This window comes from Prionailurus bengalensis, chromosome A1, assembly GCF_016509475.1.
Source record: "Prionailurus bengalensis isolate Pbe53 chromosome A1, Fcat_Pben_1.1_paternal_pri, whole genome shotgun sequence".
In the NCBI taxonomy this organism is placed as follows: Eukaryota; Metazoa; Chordata; class Mammalia; order Carnivora; family Felidae; genus Prionailurus; species Prionailurus bengalensis.
In genome coordinates this window covers 233,778,081-233,803,152 of record NC_057343.1, presented here as the reverse complement: position 1 = coordinate 233,803,152, position 25,072 = coordinate 233,778,081, and the positions used below count along the sequence as shown (strand labels likewise).

Genomic DNA, 25,072 nt, shown 5'->3' with positions numbered 1-25,072 from the left:
GACATTTTTCCTCAAAAATGTGTCAAGTGCCAGGTTTGAGGATGACTGAGAATCTGGTTTCTAGGCACTGTTCTGTATAAATGGAACCTTCCAGAAAGATCTGCAGGAGCAAGTTAAAAACAAAAAAGGATGAGCATTTCAATGTCAAAGTTAGACTCAGAAGAGGGCACCTCATTCATTCCTAGCGGGCCCTGTTGGGTGGGGAGGCTGTTACAGTGCACCCACTGGGCACCTGTGCTAGCCAGCCTCGGAGCTTGCCCACCCCCGTCCCCCAGACCTGAGGCCGAGTCCTTCCCAAGGGCTCTCCTAGCTCCCCACTCTGATTTTCAGATCCCACTACCAGGTTAAACCTTCTAATGAGACATTGTGATAACGAGTTTCTGTTACTAGTTGTGACACTGTTGACGTGCTGGCAGCTATTTTAATGCAGAACAGTGGGATATGGTCAAGGATAACTGTGAGGGATGAGGTGCTCCTCTCTTTCAGGATTTGCTGTCGTGGGCTACCATCAATTTCTCCGTTTCTACATCAATCAAGGGAAGAGGCGAGTCTGCCCCGAATCGCGCAAGCCTCCTGGCTGCTCACCGGGGCAGGGCTGCGTGTTGCAGAGAGCTTCCTCCGTATGTAGCCCCAGGCAGATGTCTCCTCCGTAGGCTGGGGCCGGGTTTGTGCACGAGCGGGTCCTCATGTAGTGTCCACCGCCACAGGTCGCCGAGCATTTTGACCAGGGAGACCAGCAAGACCACACGCCATCCACTGGGAAGGGACACAAAGGCATATGACTTCTGAACTCCTAATGCGACCAGCCTGATGCGGCCGCAGATAGAACGTGCATCGTGGGAGGCCATCTGCACACGCCCCTGACCGCTCCCAGGGCTGTCTGGCCTTTTCCTCCTGGTGACCAAACCAGTTTTGTGTATTTCTCCCTCTGCTTTCTCGGTTCCTCTTACTTGCTCTTTCAGGAAATGTTTCCAAGCATATAACAAGCAAGCACGAAGATAGCCGAGGAATGCTATGTACGCATAACAAAGTCCCAGTTCTGGGAAGGACCATTAACCACATTCCGTGGTCATTACTGGGAAGGCCAGGGAGCGCTCACCTTTGCTAACCACAGAGTGGACCTGCAGCCAAGGATCAGCAGTTGTGGACACAGGCTTCCTTACTAATTACATTACGATGTGCTCCACGAGAGCGGGATAGAAAGGAGCCAACGGGTCCTGGCAGGAACCGTGAAGGATGCTTCTAGATGGGGGCATCAAACAACCCGACTAAGCATAAACCACACTGCCTTGGAAGTGCACTGACAGGAGACCAAAGACAGGAATCCCCAAGATCTGCGGCCAGACTTCAGGATGATAATGCAGGTGAGTTTTACACGAAGGGCGTGAGGCATAACTGGTTCCATGACTGCTGGTGACCCAGAGCATGACTCCCGTTCTCCCCAGGCCAGGCTCCTGATACCTGCCCACGGGCCTCCTGAATGCTGGGATCAGCAGCCCGCCTGGCTCTGGGACCTCAGGGCTTGCCTCGCGTTAGGTGAAGTTGCTAAAACAGACACCTCATCTGGCTTCCGTCTCTGCTACTGTCATATCTGACCCGAGACACAGAATCCGAAGGAGGCTCCAGGCTCTGAGCTGTCGGCACAGAGCCCGACGCGGGGGGGCTTGAACCCACAGACCGTGAGATCATGACCTGAGCTGCAGCGGGATGCTTAACCCACTGAGCCACCCAGGCCCCCCCTCATTGTTACAATGAAAAAAAAAAACCAAAAAACAGAAAAACAAAACCATTTCAAACCAATTTTAAAACGAGTCTGTGACCTAACTGGGAATTTTGTGACTCAAAAGTTTATACATTTTACTTAATAGGCAATAAGGTAGATTAGAGCCTAAGGGGGAACCCGTCAGATATATGCCACAGGCTGTGACACCAGCAAAAGGAGGCAGTCAGGTGTTTGCCTAGAATTGTGTAAGTTTCAAAAATCCTCTCCTACATCCAATCTTACTGGGAGGATGCTTGCTGGCTGTTTTTCCTGGAGCTGAAGTTTGGTCTCTAGCACATATACTTGCACACCCCCAAAAAGGGTGCCCCTAAGTCGTAGTGCCTTAGAGCGACAGGTGTCAAAGGTGTCAGAGTGTACACGGGAAAGTCTGGAGCTCAGAAGGGTCTACTGACTTGTTCTAGATGGTTCCAGAGCCCAATTTAGAACCAACCATGTGATCTGAGGATTCTTCACCTAAAAAAAAAATAATGTTTATTTATTTTTGAAAGAAAGAAAGAGGCGGCGGGGAGTGGGGGGGGAGAAGGGCAGAGAGAGAGGCCTAGAATCCAAAGAAGGTTCCAGGCTCTGAGCTGTCAGCACAGAGCCCGACGTGGGGCTCGAACTCATGGACCGTGAGATCATGACCTGAGTCAAAGTCGGACGCTTAACCGACTGAGCCACCCAGGCGCCCCTTGTGGCTAATGATAGACCTGCTGACCAATGGCCAACAGGTATATGAAACAATGCTCAACATCACTCATTATCGGGGAAATGCCAATTCAAAACCACCCTAAGACATCCCCCCACCCCTGCCAGGATGGAGATTATAAAAAGAATGACAGACAGATGATAACGCTGGTGAGGATGTGGCGAAATTGGAACCCTTGCACACTGCCGGTGCAAATGAAACCTGGGGCGGCCGCTGGGGAGACTACTATGGCGGTCCTCAAAAAATGAAAACCAGAGCTACTGTGTGACCCAGCAGTCCCACTTCTGGTACAGATATCCGGAAGAACTGAAATCAAGATTTCTAAAAGATACCTCCATTCCTATGCCCACTGCACCACTGTTCACAGAAGCCAACACTATGCGCCTGTGTGGCACCGCGTCTGTAGTTAACGGTACCGTCTGGTGTTGTCCGAACAGTACAACTGTTCAACAGTATCGTCTTTTAATAAAGGTTTGTTAAGTCTTTGTTATCTCACGTGGGTGGCTCTCATGTTAAATATTCTTACTTAAACACACAAAAAAAGGGTAAACACTTTAAAAACAAACCAAACATCGAGTGCTTTCCTTCACAATCATTTTATGATCACGCAGGATCTAACGGTCACACACAGCAGGGAGCCAATAAGCTCCTATGTACAACCCACTTTGTGGTCTTTCAAACAGTGTTCGCTCCTATCCACATTTTCAACCAGTACGCTAAGTATCATCTCATCTCGTCTAATAAAGGCTGCCCACCCCCGCCCCTCACACCGACTGTCCGGTGGGGATCGTGAAAAACATCCCCCGGCCCAGGACTGTTGGTTGTTTGACAGAGAGAGTGTCATTCTCGCTCAAAATGTGAGCAGTTTGGGGGCACATTTGTAACCGAACCCAGTTGCGAAAACGTTCCCACTTGTCAGTTTAAACCACAAGATCACATCGTACCTCTACCAATTGCCACGGCAATTGCTTTGCTCCAAGGGATATCGAAGAGTTGGGGAAATAGATGCTCCCTGTACAAAAGGAAATCAAAGGACAATTCCAGCCACTTCATTCCATCAGGTAGTCACCCTGGTCTGTAATTGTCCGATGCCCCCAGACCGATTCTACCCTGCTCGTCGCCCCCCACCACGTCATCCTCGTGCTTACGTTTCAAATCTCAACCTTCCTCTGGGGGCAGTGACACTGGGGGATGGTGCTTTATACTGGGTGAAAAATGACATTGAGTATGGGAATGCCATTTCACATTAGGAAGGCTAACGTGTTTCCAAAACAGAAATAACAGCCTATTAAAAAGCTCCATGACGTAGCCTTCACTGCCAGGGAGCATGCAGAACCTGGTCGGAAAACAGGAACTTGGAAGCCAAGAAAACCATACAAATGTAGACTCCGTGCTAGCCATGCACACCAGGGGAACCGAGCTGGGCTGAGCACATGAAATCTTCCTTTTCCGCTACATAAATTAGGCTGGACTAACAAAATAACTACACGAGTGGAAATAATAACTCGCTCAGTATTGCCCCCCTTGTCCTCACCACCAGCCTTGGTGGGGGGGTTGTATTCTAGAAATGTGGGACTGAAATGCAGAAGGGTTAGGGCGCAGAGGGAACGCGTGGGGAGCAGGCCTGGCAGGCTGAGCCCAGGACTCGGCACAGTGTAGGGTTTCACGTAACTTCTGTCCCGTCGCTAAAACTCCTGCGGGAATCTCCTCCTGGCCAAGAAAGACCAGCTCGTAGGAAGATCGGACAAATATACGAAAGCTCAGATCCCAGGTTTTTTGCAAGGAGCAAAGCAATCAATTGTAGGGAATTATTTTTGAGCCAATGGAATGTATGGATTAGGTCAACTTCATAGAAGAAGATGCCAATTCGTGTTGGCATCTACCTACTACAATAACATAAGAATGGTGGCCACGGGAAGTACAGTTACTAGTGATCTAAAGAGCAAAGCAAAATGGAATGATTAACGTCTGAGTGTCAGGCATCCTGTGTGCTGTCGGAGATACAAAGCCCGACAGTTACAGTTCTCCAGGACGTGGGCGTGTTTGACGTGGATTCCCCAGCGTCCTGGGCCACACAGGTCGTCACTGTAGGACAGCTGTGCTCTAGACTCCTCCAAGGACCCCTGGGCAGAGGTTTCCTGCAACAGCTGCCCCTACTCCAATCCTCAGTGCTCCTTCTGGGCAGAAGCTATGTCTCATGAGCCATTTTTGTTGCCTGTGGTTTACAGAACAAAGCGTGGACTCAGGCTTTGAAAGGCAGGGTGTTCTAAGCTCATCACAGGTGTCTAACATGTTATCTGTAGAACACACATCTGCCCCAACTCGTCACTTTGATTCATAGTCTGTCGTTCCCACTCAGGATCCTCCTCCCTCATACTTAACGTTTTCATAAATATACACAGACTCTTATTTGAATTTGAATAGTACTTGGTAACAAGGAACTACCTGTTGATTCTACCTTTGTAGGTCAAGATCTGGAATCCTTAGTTCTGAAATAAACGTGGATTGACAAAGGGAGTGAAGAAAGACCAAGCTACCGCTCAGTGTTGGAGGAAAATTAGATAGGTGAAGTTACCACCAGACCAACCCACGGGAGGGGAGAAAGGATCATTTCAACATGATCACGACTTTACAACCTTATTGCAGTTTAGTATACAAATTGGAATTGGAGATCAAATTTTTCATCGACTGATTTAAAGGATTTTCCATTCACCTAGCCTTTGATTTTCAAATTTCACCATAATGAACAAACTTGTTTTTAAATAAGATACAGCGTCCATTTGTGGCTGTTCTTTATGGGCCCAATAGGACTAAGGATGAGTAAATTCACAGGGAGGAGAGTATCCTAAATGGGGTAAAAAAAAAATAGCCCTATTGCTGGATTTGCAGCTTGGCACCCACATCCCTGATCGCTTCCAATCCCCCCTTGCCAAGTTACATCCCTTCGTGTGTTCAGGAATTTTCTAGAAGGTGGGAGAGAGGATAGACATTTACCCAACTCAGTCGCCTGAACTTGCTCATTCCCAAGTGGAAAGTGACGGGGACCCGTCTGAATATTTCCACAACCCTCTGGAATGTTGGCTTTCAGGAAGAAAATGAGGACGGAGCTATTTCAAGACATTAGGGTTATGTGCACATGATACTGGCTTGGCCATCAAATCAACTGAAATACAAATAGCCCCCGAGTCATGTTAAGGGATGTGTCTGAGATGGGCCTGAGCCTTACATGCAAGGACCAGAGTGGCATCCAAATTATTTGGAGGAGACTTGAAGCTCGTTGACAGTGATGAGGACCCATGTCTGGATCCTGGGGAGGCGTGGGTGGATGGAGGGATCCTGACATTCCCCTGTCGCCCTCCCTGTTCAGTTTATAACACGTATCCTAATCTGATGATGTCACCAACAAACTGTCTCCCAGCTCCAGGGAGGAATCTTACTCTCTGTGCTGGGGCTGTGGGAAAGAACTGGCTTTGTGACCTTTCCCACCCCCTCAACATCACTTGGTTGGGAGAACTGAGTGGCTGAAGGGAAAAGTCCCCTGAGGCTGGAGAAATACAGGAAGAGACAGCCTAAAAGGGGCTGAGCAGCCCTAGGAACAAGGGCATTATTGGGATTCTCAGCTACAAAGCTGAGAGCTATGTTATTTTCAGTTTAATGTACATTTATTCATCCAGCCATCCAACTATTTATTCATCTACCAATCCACCCATCACCCATTCATCCCCCACCTATCCATCCATCCCTCATCTACCCATTATTCATCTGTCCATCCATCCACTTATCTATCCATCCACCAATTCACTCACCACCCATCCACCAGTTCACCCAGCACCCATCCATCATCTATCCATCCATCTATTCGTCCACCACCCATCCATCTATTATCCATTCACCCATCTATTCATCTACCAATCCACCCATCATCCATTTATCCCCCACCTATCCATCCATCCATCAAATATCCAATTCATCTGTCCATCCATCCACCTATCTATCCATCCACCAATTCACCCAGCACCCATCCATCATCTATCCATCCACCTTTCGTCCATTCACCCACCCAACAAATGTTCACTGAGGACTGCTGCAAGAGAGTTCCTTGCTTAAGGAACTAAGAAACTTATTTGTACCCACTGAAAAAGATGCTATGCTTGCAGGCTTCTGTATCTTTAAAATCACTGTACCTGGTGTTTGGAATAACCCTCCCTCACTCACCATCCCTGCTTGTCTATTTGGTCAACTCCTCTCTATCCCTCAGGACCCAGTTCAGGGGCCACCTGATCGGGGTAGCTGCCATAATTCCGGCTCAATGGGTCCTTGGCTGATATAGTCACTACATCTGGTCATCAGCCCAATAGCCAGTGACCATACTGGGTTGACATCATTCCCAGGATGCCTCCTCATCGAACTCTAGGTTCTTTTCTGCCCGGGACCATATCACCATGCCCACGTATTCCCTGTGAATGGTGCACAGTGGGCTATCCAGAAATGTTTGCTGACAGAATTGAAGCAAAGAAGGAAGGGAGGGAGGTCAAGTAACCACGGGCTTGTTTTCTCATCGTTCCGTGAACGATCACTGAGAGCCCTTTCGTGGGTGCCAGGCTGATGCTGGGAGCCGGGGACACTGCAGGGAGTGCAGGGAATTCCGTCACAGAATTCCCGGCTGTCCTGGAGCCTTCACTTGACAGAGCCAAAGGCAACACGCACAGCCGTCAACAGGGTTCGGGTGGCCATGCGGCATCGATGACAGACTCTGACCACGGGAGCATCAGGTGGAAGCAAGTCAGGTGCCAGAGCCACATCCAGAGCTGTGGCAGTGGGGACACAGAGAGACTGGAGCGCTGACTAGGACAGACGGTGCACACAGCGTCCTGTCCTGGAGGAAGGAGGCTCTTCAGGCTCATTTATTAACCCTGTGATTTTCTGGGAGTTCGTCGAATGAGACGTCAGGTCTCAGGACACAGACAACACAACTTCTGTCAGCCTCCAGGGGAGAAGAGTGTGTGTTTAGAGGACTGAACTCAGCACAGAGTGGAGGCCTGCTGACTGACTGATTTGGCTGGTTTGGCTGGCACCTGGTGGGTCATTCTCGATACCTGTCATTCTGGAAGAGGAGCCTGTGGTATGGGGGGGAGGGCGGTCCCGGGACGGCTGGGCCTATCAGTTTGGGAGGAGGTCAACCTCCAGCTTCAAGGACACAACACATCTCTCCAGGCGATGATGGCAGGGCCGACTTCTCCATCAGGCATGATGCCTAGGGCCCAGGATTTTTAATAGGGATTCACAAGAATGTTGTAGTTGCTTTTAAATCAGGAGACATAGGGGCGCCTGGGTGGCTCAGTTAAGCATCCAACTTTTGGTTTCGGCTCAGGTCATGATCTCATGGTCAGCTCTGCACTGACAGCTCGGGGCCTGCTTAGGATTCCCTCTTCCTCTCTCTCTGCCCCTCCCACACTCATTCTTTCTCTCCCTCTCTCAAAACAAATAAACATTTAAAAATATCAGGAGAAATAAATGAATATAATCCAGCCTAGGTTATATGTGTCTTTACACCAATGCAGTTAGAAAATGTAGTCCGTGAGTCTTACGTACATATAATCTCAAGCCTAAGGCCGGGGAAGCTAAACGAGCCTCCCTAAATTAGAAGGTCTTCTAAGGCCCTTGATTTTTCAGAAGTTTTCCAGATTACTCAATCCACTCACCTGGGCAGGGCAGAATGTTGCATTCCTGGTATTCCAGGGAGGGGCCCAGGCAAGGCAAGCCCCCATACTTGGGCTCGGGGTTGTTGCAAACCCGCTTCCGGTTCCGGATGCCCCTGCTGCAGTCGCGGCTGCACTGTGACCACGACGTCCAGGCCGACCACGCCCCGTTGACGGTGTGGGCGGAGTATCTCCCGGCACGCAGGAAATCGCCAGAAAGGCCTGCCAAGGAAATGGCCCAAGTGTGATTCTATTAGAAGTCCTTAGAGGAAGCACAGTGCAAACCTTCACTCTGCCTCGGCTGCCTGCTTCGTTTCTAGAACTACACTCTCAACATCGGTTGAGTACTTCTGATGCTTCAAAAACCAAACGACTGTTGGCGAATGATCATCTCCAATCGCTGAAGCTTCTTTCTCTGCGGTTGCTATTGCATAGGATGCAGCTGAGAACTAGATTTGTAAATGCGGTAACTTCCTTATACAAGGAATAGGTCTTGGGTTTGTAGGTCACTTATTTTCCTGAGAAACTTCTTACAAAGAAAACACAACTTTCTCCCTTCCCTTGGGAATCCTGCAACAAAACCGGGCTGTCCAGGACCAGGCCATGCTCACCATTGGGGACATCCGTCTGGACAAACGGAAGCATGATTCAGACGTTTTTCTAAACCCGTTCCTCTATCCGTGAGCCTTCCCAAAGTGAATTAATGCTGGTGAAAGTCTCGGAAATAATTCAGAGTTAACTGCTTCGGAATCACAGGCCAGGGCGACAGGTGTCTGTTCAAGAACCAGGCAAGGGGTGGAGCTCCTGACCCGGAACTGAACACACCTGTGAATGAACTTGCCCAGTGGCACCCGCTCCCATGCGGTTCACAGCACACTTACCAGCAGGTGTGTTTCCCCAGGTACACATGTGGCGGTAAGACACAGCAGCGAGGAAATGTCTTGTTAAGAACAGGCTCTGCCTATGTACTGGGGTCTGGTCTGCTCTGAGCATTCTACACTTGGGAAGCCATTTAATTAGCCATAGTCAAAATTCCTGCTTGCTTTGGTGAAAATGGCTGCTCGCTTACAATATTACAAATGTTCAGTAATTCTCCCAAACGCTGGCGATGTGATGCGGGTTTTAACAAAAAACTCTGAGGATGCCATGCAGTTCCCGGGAGGTGTGACAAGGCAAATATACTCACAGCCCTGTTGCTGAGCTCCTCTGTTGTTAAAAACTCTGGCTCAGAAACCTAGGAAGGATGCTCTTTTGAGAAAATGGATTCGAAATGTCTTTCTGTAATGAACCGGTACTCTGTGCTTAATCAATACAGAAACAACTATGCACAGGCAAACCTCATTTTGGGCAATCAGAGGCAAAGAAGCCCGATTCTGTATTTTCAAGGTGTCCATACCAAAACGTGTGGATGGTCATTAGAACCAGAAGCCCCTAAGACACAAGGCAGAGGAAGTACATTTTAAGGCTTGCTCAAGATATACTTTTGGAGGAAATATGGGATATTTTTTATAAATGTGTATCAAACTTGTTCTTAGTTTATATTACTATCATTGAAAACAAATATCAGCTATGGTTTTATATGCATCTGAGAATGAAAGGGTTAAAAAATGTATGTTCAGAGAAGACAATGACATTCCTGTAGGGACACACTGCTATTCACTGTCTCTGTTTTACTTAGATGACATAAGAAATAAGAAAATTCACTGCCTGCTCTGAAATGAGAAAATAAGTGGATGACTCAGAGACAGCGTTGCCAGATTTTGCAAATAAAATAGAAGAACCCCTGTTAAATCCAAGTTTCAGATGAATTTGGATATTCAAATTTTAGCAATATTTTAGGGTAAGTATGTCCCAAGTATTGCATGGGTCATACTTATCCAGAAAAGATTCATGGGGCATACTCACATTTTTAAAAATTCTGAAAAATATCTGAAATTCATCTTTAACTGGGGATTTTGTATTTTATGTCACAATGCTAACATGACATCACAGGATGAGCCCTTGTGGAATGCAGATCTTTCAAATGGGTCCTCAGTTTTCTCTTGATATTCTATCATATATCTTTTCTTCTTACAGCAGGGTTTTACAGAATTAATAAGAGTGAATATCATTTTGCTTGATTTTCTACATGTATGGGTGTTTGCTTTCTGTAAATTGTAGACTTATTCACACAACATTTTTCACTAAAGCAGACTTTTTTTTTCAAGAAACAATGAACAGGCTTATATTTAGTTGGTGAACTACAGTGAGCAGGATGGTTTGAGGTCAGGAAATAGTTAATGTCAGAACATACAATTAGGTGTGGCTCTGGATGGCAACTGCCAAGCCTCCAGTCATGAAGGTTGGCAGATCCAAGATGCCCCTGCTGTTCAGAGGCTCCCGGAGGAGACAGGGACATTTGTGGCCAGCGTGCCACCAGTGGTCCTCACGTGGAGCCACTCCAGAGCCATTTCCCTCTGGCAATGAAGGAGGACGTTTATCACACCCCCATGAATTTATCCCATCCATGTCAGTCCAACATGGCGGCTGCCTCCGTGGTTCATCAAGGCCACCCACCCTGGGTCTAAGGATCCTTCTCTAAAAGTGTCACTGACGGTGACTATGCTTTCTATGTCACATTCATGTTGGGAGAATGAGGTGGAATCATAAACACAAAAGTGCTGAGAAATGTTCCAGGTGCACGACATTACTATCACCGTCCTCATCACATCATGTTCTGAGAACCATCTGTGAACACCTATTTCCTTTCCAGAATTGGACAAATTTTGTGAAAGTAGATGGGAAAGACAGAAGTGATGAATAAGGAAGCGGAAATGAAGCTCTTTGGGAAGGCCAGGCTCACCCCCTTTCCTGCAGTGGAGACAGCTGAGCTCCAGGGGGAGCAAGTGAGTTGCCAGAGGAGAGTAGCCCACTGGGCAGCGGGGCCAGGCGGAGGGTGCATCTTGTGGTCTCTCTTAGAGCTTTCCCTTCCGCTATTAATATGGTATTGAAGGGATTAAAAGGGCAGAGCAATTTCAGAGACTATTAAAGGATCCCCACAGGCTGAACTTTTTCGCAGAAAGATCCTTCTATAGACAGAAACACAGAGATGGTCTTTCTTTGTCTTTGTCCAGTTTGGGGATAATCACAGGAAAAGCTTATCTGCAGCTTACATTTTAGTGTCAGAAGATTCATGGAAGACGACTGAGCCTTCCTTGATATATTTGCTGATATTAAATAAATTCCCTCCCCCCCCAAACTCTTCTGGATGTATTAAGAAGCCAGTGTTATTTTGAGGGCTGAGTTCACAGGACCACCTCAGTATAGAACTCTTTCCCATCAGTTTGCTACAAAAGGCTTTTGTGCACTTGTGGGATCACTGTCGTAGATTGCTAAGGGGAAAATAATCAAAAGGAAAAGAGCCCCTTGCTCGCCTGTGGCCTGAGAGATGGGGTCGCACGCGGGTCTGTGCAAGTTGGGTCGGTCCTGGGGGGTTGGCTGCTCACCGTCTGTAGAGCAGCCGCTGGTTCCGTCGCTAGAACAGTATCGCATCTCGATTCTTTGTCTTCCCACTTCCAGCAGATTTGGATCAGGCAGGCGGGCTTTGCACGTGTAGCGAAATCGCTGCTCATAGTGGCCCCCGTTGTCCGAGATGTTGACGGGCGTCCAGGGCGTCCAGGGTGTGGTCTTCTTCAGCTCGGGGCACGGGTTGATATTGCAAGGCTGGTACTCCTGGGAGAGAAAGGGTGCGGCAGGTGCTTATCGTAGGGCATAAACTGGGTCCAGGGCTTCCTTCCCTTACTGAGAGACAGGGCTCTCTAAAACGTCACATCCTGACACCCACCGGCTACTCTACAAAGTGGAAAACACGTTTTTGTTAAATTTTTGTTAAATCGGACATTTAAGAGGACGATCAGTGTTCAGGTCAACCACAGAAGGAATCTGCACAGGGGCGCCTGGGTGGCTCAGTCGGTTAAGCGTCCCACTCTTGATCTCGGCTTAGGTCACAGTCTCAGATTGCCTAATGGAGCCCCACACCCGGCTCTGTGCTAACAGCACGGAGCCTTCTTGTGTTCTCTCTCTCTCTCTGCTCCTCCTCTGCTCATGTTCTCTCTCTCTCTCTCAAAATAAATAAACTTTAAAACAAGAGAAGGAATCTGCACAGTTTATCTTGTGTCAACAAGGAGAATGAGACAGTAAGTGTAACCTTACGTGAATAAGAATGGTGATCCCATAAAAACCATCTTCCGTCTTTCACCTGATAAATAACCAAAACTGCTGACTATTCCAATGTTAAGCTTAGCTTTAAAAAAAAAAAAAAAAAAAAAAAGCTTGAAGTTCAAATGATGGAAGCAAAACTTTTCATTTTTGGACAACATAATGCTCAATGAGATTTAATGAGTATTTTAAGCTCTGGGATCACAGATTCTAAGCATAAGAGTAATGGAGTATTTATTTATCCAAATAAAATACACAATACGTAATAATAACTTGTTTGCAAAAATATGTTATTTATTTATTTACTTACTTATTGAGACAGAGCACAAGTGGCGGAGGGGCAGAGACAGAGGGGGACAGAGGATCTCAAGCAGGCTCTGCAATGACAACACAGAGCCCTACGTGGGGCTCCAACTCATGAACTGTGAGATCATGACCTGGGAAAAAGTTGGACGCTTAACCGACTGAGCCACCCAGGCGCCCCTGTAATAACTTCCACTGTGTAAGTTTCACAGCGTTTCCCTCGTTGATACAGCCATGGTATTTCTGTTTCTCCTCCCTTCCCTCACTACCAGACATCTCCCTTGTAAGCACAGGCGGGGCGTCCCGGTCATTGAGTAGGGTACAAATGAAGGTCTGGCAAATGGGGCATGGGGTGGGGTGGTGGGGGGTGGAATTCAGGACTCCAATTATTAAAATTCTTGAAGATTTATTTGTCAAGAATTCTAAACAGAAGAAGCACCACATAGGAGGGGTACAGGGTTTGACCTTGGACACAATACTTACTACCTTAATGTTCTTCCATTTCATGATAAAGCAAGTTTCATTTAACAATACTTAATGCACCCAGTTATGACCATACTTTAAAAATCATTTTTATCAATGTTAAACATATACATAAAATAAGTGTTAAATAGCCCTCGAAGCTTTCTTATGAAAAAGAGAACCACTCTACCTTTTCCCTGTATCTTTTCTTTTAATGTTTATTTTTTTTATTAAAAAAAACTTTTTTTTAAATTTTTATTTATTTTGGGGACAGAGAGAGACAGAGCATGAACGGGGGAGGGGCAGAGAGAGAGGGAGACACAGAATCAGAAGCAGGCTCCAGGCTCCGAGCCATCAGCCCAGAGCCTGACGTGGGGCTCAAACTCACGGACCGCGAGATCGTGACCTGAGCTGAAGTCGGACGCTTAACCGACTGAGCCACCCAGGCGCCCCATGTTTGTTTATTTTTGAGAGAGAGAGTAGGGGTGGGGCAGAGAGAGAGGGAGACACAGAATCTGAAGCAGGCTCCGGGCTCCGAGATGTCAGCACTGAGCCTGACGCAGGGTTCGAACTCATGAACCGAGAGATCGTGACCTGAGCCGAAGTCGGACACTTAACCAACTGAGCCACCCAGGTGCCCCTCCCCCATACCTTTTAGTTGAATATTTGCATATTTATCCCACAGATCTGACAACTAGAATATTCCAGGATTAGGCATTATCCATTTACTGTGGGCTACTGAAAAAAGAGGCTCTGGCCCTTTACTCCCTACCCCACCCTTGGGCCTGGAACATCCCCGTCTCCTGTTACCTGAACGCAGCTAGGCTGTAATTTTGGTTAGATCAAAATCCAGTGTCTTCACTTCCAACTAGGCGAATACCACCCACAACCGAGGGAGGTGGTACACTGACGGGTTGTTGCTTCTCATCCAGGTCCCTCACACACCAAGTGTGTTGGGGGCGGTTGTTTAGCTTCTAGGAATCCACCATTAATTCATCCCCCCTCCAATCAGGGATTCAGGCCCAGGAAGACCTGTCTTTGTTGCTTCAGGCTTTGAAAGAATACTCCTTTAATACGACATTAGAGAGTTTCCGACAGGAGAGAGACTGGCCACGTGTGTCCCCAAGGCCAGCTCGCTCTGGAAGCCTATTAAAACACCTATTTCGTCATGACTCGAATTGTTCTCACTGCTTTTCTTTACTCATAATCCATTTTTTAAAGAAGTTTAGAAGTGATACTCAGGAGTTCTTCGTGTCTGTGACATCATAGGCCTTCAGCAGAGAATCTGGAAAGTGCTTCTCTGATTTAATACCTTCTGGCCATCCCCCCTCCCCGCCCCCCCAATGCTGGTCCTTCTCATCTCCACACCAACACACCGGAAGACAGATGACTTCATTTCCCTTTGTTTATAGCATGTTTTTATTTTTTTATTTTATTTTTTTATTAAAAAAAAAATTTTTTTTTTCAACGTTTATTTATTTTTGGGACAGAGAGACAGAGCATGAACGGGGGAGGGGCAGAGAGAGAGGGAGACACAGAATCGGAAACAGGCTCCAGGCTCTGAGCCATCAGCCCAGAGCCCGACGCGGGGCTCGAACTCCCGGACCGCGAGATCGTGACCTGGCTGAAGTCGGACGCTTAACCGACTGCGCCACCCAGGCGCCCCTATAGCATGTTTTATTACGGTATTATTTGGATGCTGCTCCAAAATGAAAAAATAGCCCCAACAAATGCCATCAATCCAGTCATGTGAGAGACTAGACGGGACATGCGTGAGCCCTCTCGTTTTCTCTCAAAATGGAGGCCATAGGAGAGGAATACAATAAACCCTTGTCTGGGGTCTTCCAGGCTGACAGTGTGACAGCACTGCCATCCCCAAATTGAAAATGCCACACGCCACCGTCGTCCCCTTCATCACTCTGTGCCAGCCTGGCTGGGCAAGTGTCTGGGGCTTCTTGCTGAAACGGACTCAGCACATATGTAGTTTATGGACCCCTGCTTAAAAAAAATGCAAGTCTTTAAGCCTTAGTAAGTTCGACGTCACCTATAAAACAGTAAGATCCCGGGGCGCCTGGGTGGCTCAGTCGGTTAAGCAGCCGACTTCGGCCCAGGTCATGATCTCGTGGTCCATGAGTTTGAGCCCCACGTCGGGCTCTGTGCTAACAGCTCAGAGCCTGGAGCCTGCTTCGGATTCTGTGTCTCCCTCTCTCTGACCCTCCCCCGTTCATGATTTGTCTCTCTCTGTCTCAAAAATAAATAAATGCTAAAAAAAAAAAAAAAAAAAAAGTAAAATCCCACATCTTAATAAACAAATATACAGGACGCTCCCAATAACTCTTAGCTTCTGTACACTAGATATTTCACATTTCCTATGGAGGTGAAGTTTCCTTTTTGAAAGATGTGACTAGCAAATATATTCAAAAGCTGGGCCAAGTAGCTGAGCTGGTCTCTGTGCGCTGGTGGCATATTGAGCGGAGCAGGGGGTCACGTGCCCCAGGGGTGGCCCCAGCTCCAGAATAAAGATCAATTCGAGCTTCTTGGACCTGATCTCTGATAACCAAGTTTGTTCTTCTGTTCATTGTCTCTTCATCATACATAGTCTACCATGAGACTCAGAACTTCTCTTTCCACCTGCTTTTTGAGGTTTGATTATGATGCACTCATTTAACATACAGAATGACGACGTGCCAAGAAACAGTATGACCAATCAGTTTTATATCAATGGCCAAAATTATAAAGTGATTGGATTCAAGGGGGAGTAGTTGTATGGTTCAGCTGAATATGCACACTATGATTGGCCGAGGAACCCCGACAGTAACTACCCGACCCTGAACGGGATGTGAACAGCCTTACATTTGATGCTAAAAATAGAAATTGTCTTCCAAGACGTTTCAGGGAGCTAATGACTATCACTTGCCACATAGGATTCTTGATATTCTGGTGGAAATCATCAGGTAAGAATGGTTACTAAAATCAATCCCACTTCTGGGTATACATCCGAAGAAACTGAAATCAGGGTCTTAGAGTGATGTCTACACACCCATGTTTATTGCAGCATTACTCAAAGTAGCCAAGATATGGAGACAAACTAAGTGTGCAGCACAGATGGATAGATACGTAACATGTGGTATGCTGGGTGAATAGAATACGTAATATACAATACAATGGATAATACACAATATATACTATAATATATACTATTATTCAGACATAAAACGGAAGGGACTGTCCCCACATAGCCAGGCTTTTATGCTTCAGGTTAGATTATTTGGGTCTTATGAGGCTCTCAAGGCTTATGGCCAGTGATAAAAGTTATCACTGGATAGACTTCATTCTAGAACATTCTATGGCCTTCATTAAGAACAAAGGAGGAACACAATTACTAGGTTGTCAGCCATCCTATGTTTAAATCTAATTCTTCTATAGCCATACACAGGCAGTGTCATGATACTCCAGGCAACATGTGAAGGAACATAGATCCGAAGCTTGAAGGTCTTCCCCACGTTCGCCCATGACAAACCTTTCATGTGTATGTCACAAGGTGGTCGTGAGGGTCAACTGAAACCATTACGCAAACGCCCTGTAAACCATGGGAAGCTATACAAATGTAAGATATTGTTATTACTCTATGGGGAAGCCAAAGTCTAACATGGATATTCTGTCCCATTTCACTTTTCTTGACTCCAAGCCACTGAGAAAGTCCTCAAGCAAAGAACTGATCCAAAACCTGAGTGTTGCTTTCTCTTTATCTCACCAAATGGTTTGGCCCAATATTACCACTTAGAATGGAGATCTTTTATTTGGTCCCTGAAAACTCCCTGCAATAAGGCTAAAGAAAGAGTAAATGATATTTTCTGTACAAAGAGAAGAAAGAGCAAAGGGGAATATTCAGAGGGGACTCTCTCTTGCCACGGTTTAGCTTAGGCCCTCAGAAAATATTTGTTCATGTAGCTCCTTCAATTCCACTACCATCGGCTAGTGTTCACAGCGATACCATAAACTTTAAGGGCGGTAATGTCAGCAAAGCCTCATCGAATAACAGCAAGTATGTTTGGGGAGAAAGTTGCTCTACCCAGCACCTAGCTTTCGGCACTTCTGAGAGAAGAAGCCAGAGAGAGCAAGCTGGACCACAGAAGCAAATGGTCGGTCGTGACTGAATCGATATTCTGAAGCCTCGTGGAGAAGGAAAGAGTGCATAAGAGCCTTGTTTGGAGTCAAAACTCCTGTGCAACAATGATCTTCTGAAAACAAAATCCACCATTTTCTTTTTTTCTTTTTTAATGTTTATTTATTTTTGAGACAGAGAGAGACAGAGCATGAATGGGGGAGAGTTAGAGAGAGAGGGAGACACAGAATCCAAAGCAGGCTCCAGGCTCTGAACTGTCGGCACAGAGCCCGACGCAGGGTTTGAACTCATGGACTGTGAGATCACGACCTGAGCTGAAGTCAGACGCTTAACCGACTGAGCCACCCAGGCGCCCCAAAATCCACCATTTTCAGCAACTTGGATGGACCTTGAGGACATTATACTAAGTGAAATGAGTTAGTTGTACAGAGAAAGACAAATTCTGCATGATATCACTTCTATGTTGAATCTAAAAAGTACAGACTCAGGATGCCTGGGTGACTCAGACAGTTAAGTGTCTGACTCTTGATTTCGGCTCAGGTCAGGATCTCACAGTTCTGTGGGTTGGAGCCCCACATCGGGCTCTGCACTGACCCTGCAGAGTCTGCTTGGGATTCTCTCTCTCTCTCTCTCTCTCTCTCTGCCCCTCCCCTGTTCATGCTCGCTCTGTCTCTCTCAAAATAAATAATTATTTTTAAAAATTATTAAAAAAATACAAAAATACAAAAGAGCAACATAGATATTGTGGTGATTGGAGAGATGGGTAAAATGGGGAGCTACGAAAGGGTGGCGACTTCCGGTTACGAGGTTAACAAGTCTGGGGATCTAATGGATAACATGGCGATTATAGCCACTCACATTGTATCACATAACTGAAGTGGCTAAGGAAGTAGATCTTAGGGGAGCCTGGGTGGCGCAGTCGGTTAAGCGTCCGACTTCAGCCACGTCACGATCTCGCGGTCCGTGAGTTTGAGCCCCGCGTCGGGCTCTGGGCTGATGCCTTGGAGCCTGGAGCCTGTTTCTGATTCTGTGTCTCCCTCTCTCTCTGCCCCTCCCCCGTTCATGCTCTGTCTCTCTCTGTCCCAAAAATAAATAAAAAACGTTGAAAAAAAAAATTTAAAAAAAGAAAGTAGATCTTAGATGGTCTCACCTCAAGACAGAAGTGGTAGCTATGTGATGGGGTGGAGGCAGTAGTTTAATAGTATTATTTTTCAATAATAAACGTATCACATCAACATGAGGTGCCCGTTAAACTTATACAAAGGTATGTTAGTTACTTCCGGGAAAAAAAAATAAAGCTGGAAAAACATAAAAATCAATAAAGGAAACGGTTGATGCAAGGAAAAAACGTAAATAAATGGTCAAGCACAACTAAGAAAAATAAAACGAGAATGCTTACTAAAGCAACATTACACAATTCTCTAGATATGTTCCCCCACGTACTCTCTATCCCAGTCAACACTGAAAGAACCATTCACTTAATGTCTAGGAGGCACCTACGGAAATGGGCCCTCCCACCTGAATCGGCTTTTTGGTCATTCAGGCCACCGTCACCTCAGCCTTGGTTCAAAGAATCAAAGCATGAATGTCATGGAAGTTTGTCTATTTCTATGCCTGCTTCCACCAACACACGGGAAGTTTGTCGTGTTTACTTTATATTACCGATCTTATTTATTTTTTGGTGAGTGGATACATCATATTGATCAATTCACAAATAAGTCCATTCTGAGGGACTCTGCATAAGTTTGGGGAACACCTTTCGGTGGTTAAGAGGGGCTCTGTGTATTGCTGTTCATTTTTCCTTTGAAAAACACTACAATATCTGTATTCCATAGGTTGAAGGCAAAATAAATGGTGACAATTCAAGCAAAATTTTGATAGCATATGCTCAGCCCAAAGTAAGAAAATTACCCTTAAAGTCATTTTATGAATAGCTGAAGATATGAACTAAATGTATTCTCATCTGGAATACGCACGGTTTTCGTATGCATTTATCAAGTTCTCTTCCAGCAACGAAGGGTGTCTTGCTGAGACAGAAAGCCATTCTGCACAAAACAAATAAGGAAGAAATGCAGTCTGGCCTGCAGAGGGCCAAAGCACTCTAGCTTGTGCACAGCAGGAGGTCTGTGATCCCCGACCCCTGGGGCAAAGAGAACACAGATTGACGGGAAGTCCTGGAAATGAGCTCTATGGGACCCAGTAAGGAAGAGAAGTAAAAACGAGATGATGGAGTCAAAAGTCTGTGGCCACAGGATGACTTCTGCTTCTAACCAAGATGGAGTAACAGAAGTGGGATTAACCTTCTCACCAAAAAATAACTGAAAAATGTATGAAACAACAGTGCTTAAAACACTGGACACCAGGTAGTGAAGGACAGTGATGGCCAAGTGATGGGAAACATGAGGGAAGCCCCCCTACTGGCCCAGCCTACAACCTTGATGAGGTCTCCAGGCCGTGGTGGAGGAAGGAGAAGCCCAGGCACACAGATGAGGGATTGAGGAGACAAAGCTGAGAGCTGGAGGAAGCCAAAAGGCTGGGGTTCTCAGAAGGAGAGAGATGCACAATGAGAACTCCAGTATTATGCAGAGATCCCACCTCAAGTACTCAGGTGGGTACAAATCAGTGAACGCATGCGAGGAAACCACACGGGTGGGGAAAGACCCACCTGCAAGGATCAAAGGGAACAGAGTACATCACTCACACAGGGCCAGACATAGTGTTCGCTCCTCGGAGCAAGAGTGGACAACCTTACGATTCCCTGGGCATCCGTTAGAGTAGCAAGCAGGGTCTTGCCTCCACAGTGGGAAAAATCACCCCAAACTCTGTTCTGATCTCAACAAACGAAGCCAAGAAAAAGCCAAATGATCATATTGGTTTCAAGTAACTTGATCATGTCCTAGAGGAGAGCATAATTTCAGGAACACAGAAGTGTCCCATACACAACATGGAAAAAAAAATCACAATGCCTTGCACCTAATTTATAATGATCAGATACACAAGGAAGCTGCTGAAAAACACAAGCTATTATGAGGCGAAAGATCGGTCAATGGACATTGGCACAGAAATGACACAGATGACAGAATTTGTAGTCAAGAACATTAAAACAGTTATGATAACTGTATTTCATGTGTTCAAGAAGCTAGAAGTAAGACTGAACATGTGAAGCAGAGACACAGAATATAAAAAGAAGAAATAAACTCAACTACACACACCATTTCCAGGAACATGAAAAGGAGGGATCACATCTCAAGTCATTCTCAGGTTGACTTTAATCTGATATCAGAACCAGACAGACATTACAAGAAATGAGAACTACATGTGAATATGTCACATGAACTTAGATGCAAAAATGCTTGATGATATTTTAATAAAAAACCTCTAAACTGCATAAAAAGGTTATTTCTCAGGATTAAGTGGTAATGATGTCAGGCATGCAAGGTTGCATTAACATTTGACATGTGATCACTATAATTCACCATTTATTAACAGTCTAGAAAGTAAACCTATAAGATCATGTCAAAAGACACAAATATATCACTTAATAAGATCCAACATTCATGCCATATAGGAACTCTCCAACAACTATGAAAATAAATAAATTTCCCACATCTGATAAAGGACATGTATTAAAAATATACAAAAGTGACATCTTACTTAATGGTTAAAGCCTGCATGCTTTCTTACTAAGATCAGAAACAAGGCAAGGGTATTTGCCCCTACCACTTCTAGTCAATTTTATACTGACAATTCTACTTTGTACAGCTAGGAAACAAAAAGAATTACACTTCATCTATAATGGAAAAAAAGAAGTAACTTTCTCTTTGTACACAAGCATTGTGATTGTGTATGTAAAAAATACTGCAGAACCTACCACGAAGCTACTAGAAGTAAAATTAATTTATCAAGGCTTCAGAATACAGGATCAATAGAAAATATTAATTTCATTCCTATGTACTAGCAGTGGGCAATCAGAAATTAAAAGAACGCCATTTACAGGTGCACTGGGTGGTTCAGCTGGTTAAACGTCAGACTTCGACTCAGGTCATGATCTTACAGTTCGTGGGTTCCAGCCCCACGTCAGGCTCTGTGCTGACAGCTCAGAGCCTGGAACCTGCTTCAGATTCTGTGTCTCCTTTTCTCTCTGCTCCTCCCCCACTCACTCTCTCTCTCTCTCTCTCTCAAAAATAAACATTAAAGAAATTTTAAAAAAAGAATGAAATTTACAGTAGCATCAAAAACATGAAACACTTAGAATACAGCTCACAAATTATGTCCATGACTTGTACACTAAAGGAAACCAAATCCCCTAAGTGATGTACCAAATGAATGCAATCTTAATCACAATTCTAGAAGACTTTTGGGGTGGGGGGAGGTAAAAATTGACAAGCTGGTTCTAAAATTCATACAGAAATAAAAAGTATCTAGAATACTGAAAACACTTTGGGAAGGAAGAACAAAGCTGGAGGACTTCAACTTGACTTGAAGCCTCATAGAACTACAATAATCAACATGCCATGATGTAAGGATCAAGATAGAACGCTAAGCAAAGGAATTCGGCACTGGAAAGTCCAGAAATAGACTTGCATGTGTATAAAATATTCAGTTTTGATAAGGGAGCAAAAGCAATTAAACCTCCATATGTGAAAAGAAGACCTTTAACCAATAACTTGCTCTCCCTTTGATAATAAACTCCAATGGCTCATAGACCAATCATCTAAGACCATAAAACTTCTACAAGAAAACCTAGAAGAATCCCTCTGTGGGCTTCGGTTAAGCAAAGATTTCCTAGCTACAATGCCAAAAACACCACTCCTGTAATAAAAAAAAAATGACAATTTGAATCATTCAAAATCAAGAACTTCTGTTCTGGAAGAGAAACCATGAAGAGAAAGAGACGCCGAGCCACACACCGAGAGAGAATATTTGCAAATCAAATCAAAGATTCATACCCATTACATATTTAAAAAATGAAAATTCAACATTAAAAAAAAGTTAATATAAAAATTGCCAAGTGATAGAAATAGACATTTCACAAGATTAGATAGATAGATGACCAAAAGAGCATATATAAAGATGCTCGACACCATTTGTTGGAAAAAAGGAAAATTAAAACCATAAGGAAACCACCACACCCCATTAGAATGGCTAAATTAATCACAAACCCCAAACCTGACATCAACGCTGGTGAGCTCACAGAGCACCAGGACCCCCTCTCTTACCCCGCTGCTAGAAATGTAAAATGGAACCATCCCTTTGAAATCATCTGACGCCTTCCTAAAAAATTAAACATACACTTACCATGTGGCCTTGCCATCTTCTTCCCAGACATTTACCCAAGAGAAAAGAAAGCAGATGTCCACACAAATGCTGGTACACAAATATTCTTAAAAGCCTTCTTGGTGATAGCCCAAAAGAGAAACAACCCACATGTCTGTCAGCAGGTGACTATCGAAACAGATCGTCTTCTATCCAGACAATGGACTGTTCCTCAGCAGTAAGAAGAAACGAACTGTTGACGCATATGGCATAGAGGGATCTGAAAATAGTGCCCAGTGACAGAAGCCAGCAGGATGAGTGACACTGTATAATTCCATTCACGTAAAATGATGGAAAATGAAAACTGTGGAGTCAGAAAGACCGGCGGTTACCTGGGATGGGCGACGTGTAGGAAGGCAGGGCTGCAGAAAGGGAAGGAGGAAACTTGGAGGTTGACAGACATGTTCATTATCTTGCTGGTGTCAATGGTTTCACGGATGTGCACAGTTACCAAAACTTGTCAAATTTTATACTCAAACGTGCAGTGTATCATATGCCAACCGTGCCTCAAGAAAACAATTAAAAATGATATGTCCACGGAAAAACAAATCTCTTTCTAATAAATGGTGGTTACCTTGCCGGTTAGAAGAGATATTCAAAACCCACTGCGCTTAGACATACTTGCACACATTAAAATTACAGCTCTATTTTTTTCATAACATTCATGCTGGAGCACTGGCGACTGAAATGCTTTATAAATGCAGAATGTGCGCTATTCAGCCCCAATTGCCCATCATATATGCCTGCGAAATGCTACTTTCTATCCATAGCCAATGTGGCCACTACCTGTTAAAGCCTATATATGCACATGTATCAACTGTATGTTATTATCACCTTATTTTCCTTATAATAAGTTTCTTTAACTGCAGTGCATTTTCATGCTGGTATGGGCTTTTGAACATGAAGGAGTTCAAGTCATCTTCCATGGCATTTAGAGAAGTTTTTGAATCACAGGATGGCTTGGTGGAAGACGAACTCAGCCCCAAGGTCAGCTTCTTATTGTCCAACCTTCCGCAAATCTGTAAACACTTGGAAAATGTCTTAGTGCATTCGGGCTGCTATAACAAAACACCACAGACTGGTTCAACAGAAGTGTATTTCCCCCAGTTCTGGAGCCTGGGAGCCTAATGTTAGAGGGTTAGCATGGTTGGGCGAGGGCCTTCTTCTGGGTCACAAACTTCTCTTTGTGTTCTCACATGGCAGAAGGGGTGAGCTCACTGGGTACAATTTTATAAGGACACTAATCCCATCCATGAGGGTTCCACATTCATGGCCTAATCACCCCCAATGGCCTCACCTCCTAATACCATCACTTGGGAATTAGGTTTTCAACACATGAATTCGGAGGGAGGTGGGGGTGTGGGACCCAAACAGTCAACCTGTAAAACATATCCCAGCGAGTACCAAATCAGGGGTTACCAAGATGATCTCAAAATCCTAAACACATTTTGGAATCCATCGTCTTGCTTTGGATTAGCTCACTGACCCAAAATAATATTCAGCACATACACCTAAATCTGTTTCACAGAAGGTGACAGGATTTGATACTCAAGGCTACATGTCTACACCAGCTACTCTGAAAAGGCTGAGGAATTAGAGATGTGTATGAACATTCCTGATTTCTTTCCATTATCATTACTAGTCATTACAGGCTCATTGAAATAAAATGGAAACTTTTTTTAAATGTGAAAGTGACATGATAATGTATTTTAAAGTAGGAAATTCCACTGTTCCAAGTACCTGCTTGCCTGTCAGTGGGCTTCCTCTGAATTAGCCACAGTTCTATAAACCTTTACCGTACCAGCTGTTGGCATGGGGTCTCCCCGGCCCGTACGTTTCTCAAGGGTAAAGCCTGGGGTTGATGTAACTTTCACCCTCACTGGGTGACTGGCACCATCATTGGCTCTAACGGGGGAGAGGACTGGGCTGAACATCTCAGGGGCTTTCAAATGGGTGCATTCGCTTTCAACAAATGGTCATCCCAAGTGTTTTTTTTTCTTTTCTTCCCTTTTCTTTTTTTAAGCACGGAAAAGCAAGCAAATATTCCTCTGCTGTCTTACTAAAAAAGATAAGTGTTTGTGTGCGTGTTAGATTATATATGTGTGTACATATATAAAAACGGAGCTGGCTTTCCCCCTTACACATTATTTTAGGCATTCTTTTTTATAACACAGTAGAAAGCCCAAGAGAATAAGAAAACCAGCGCTGTCGTTGGAAATCTTTATTATAGAGGCTGTGATTTGTGGGCACTCTATAAACTTACATCTCAAATGAGAAGATCCATTTATTTATTTTATTCTCTCACTAGAATGCCTTTAAATTCGTAGTCTCTGAGAGTGAACATCAAAAATTCAGACAGCTTTTTTTTTTTTTGGCAAATACTGTGCAACGAGAGGAAAAACTACTTTTAGCTGGAAGTGAAAACCTATCATCGGGGGAAATGTTTCCTTCCCAACTCGACAACTGAAATGGGTGACCTTGAGCAAAGGAGCCCACCC

General features: G+C 45.0%; 1 protein-coding gene across 7 annotated transcripts in view; it reads right to left on the bottom strand.

Moving 5' to 3' along the window:
* SEMA5A (semaphorin 5A) overlaps positions 1–25,072 on the bottom strand; it is a 481,312-nt gene that overhangs the window by 16,809 nt on the left and 439,431 nt on the right. For all 7 annotated transcript variants that reach the window (XM_043601165.1, XM_043601208.1, XM_043601185.1 and 4 more), the window contains 3 exons: positions 11,656–11,881; positions 8,174–8,392; positions 586–756 (listed from right to left, as the gene is read on the bottom strand). In XM_043601165.1, the coding sequence (XP_043457100.1) occupies positions 586–756; positions 8,174–8,392; positions 11,656–11,881 (616 nt within the window). The remainder of the gene's footprint in view (positions 1–585; positions 757–8,173; positions 8,393–11,655; positions 11,882–25,072) is intronic.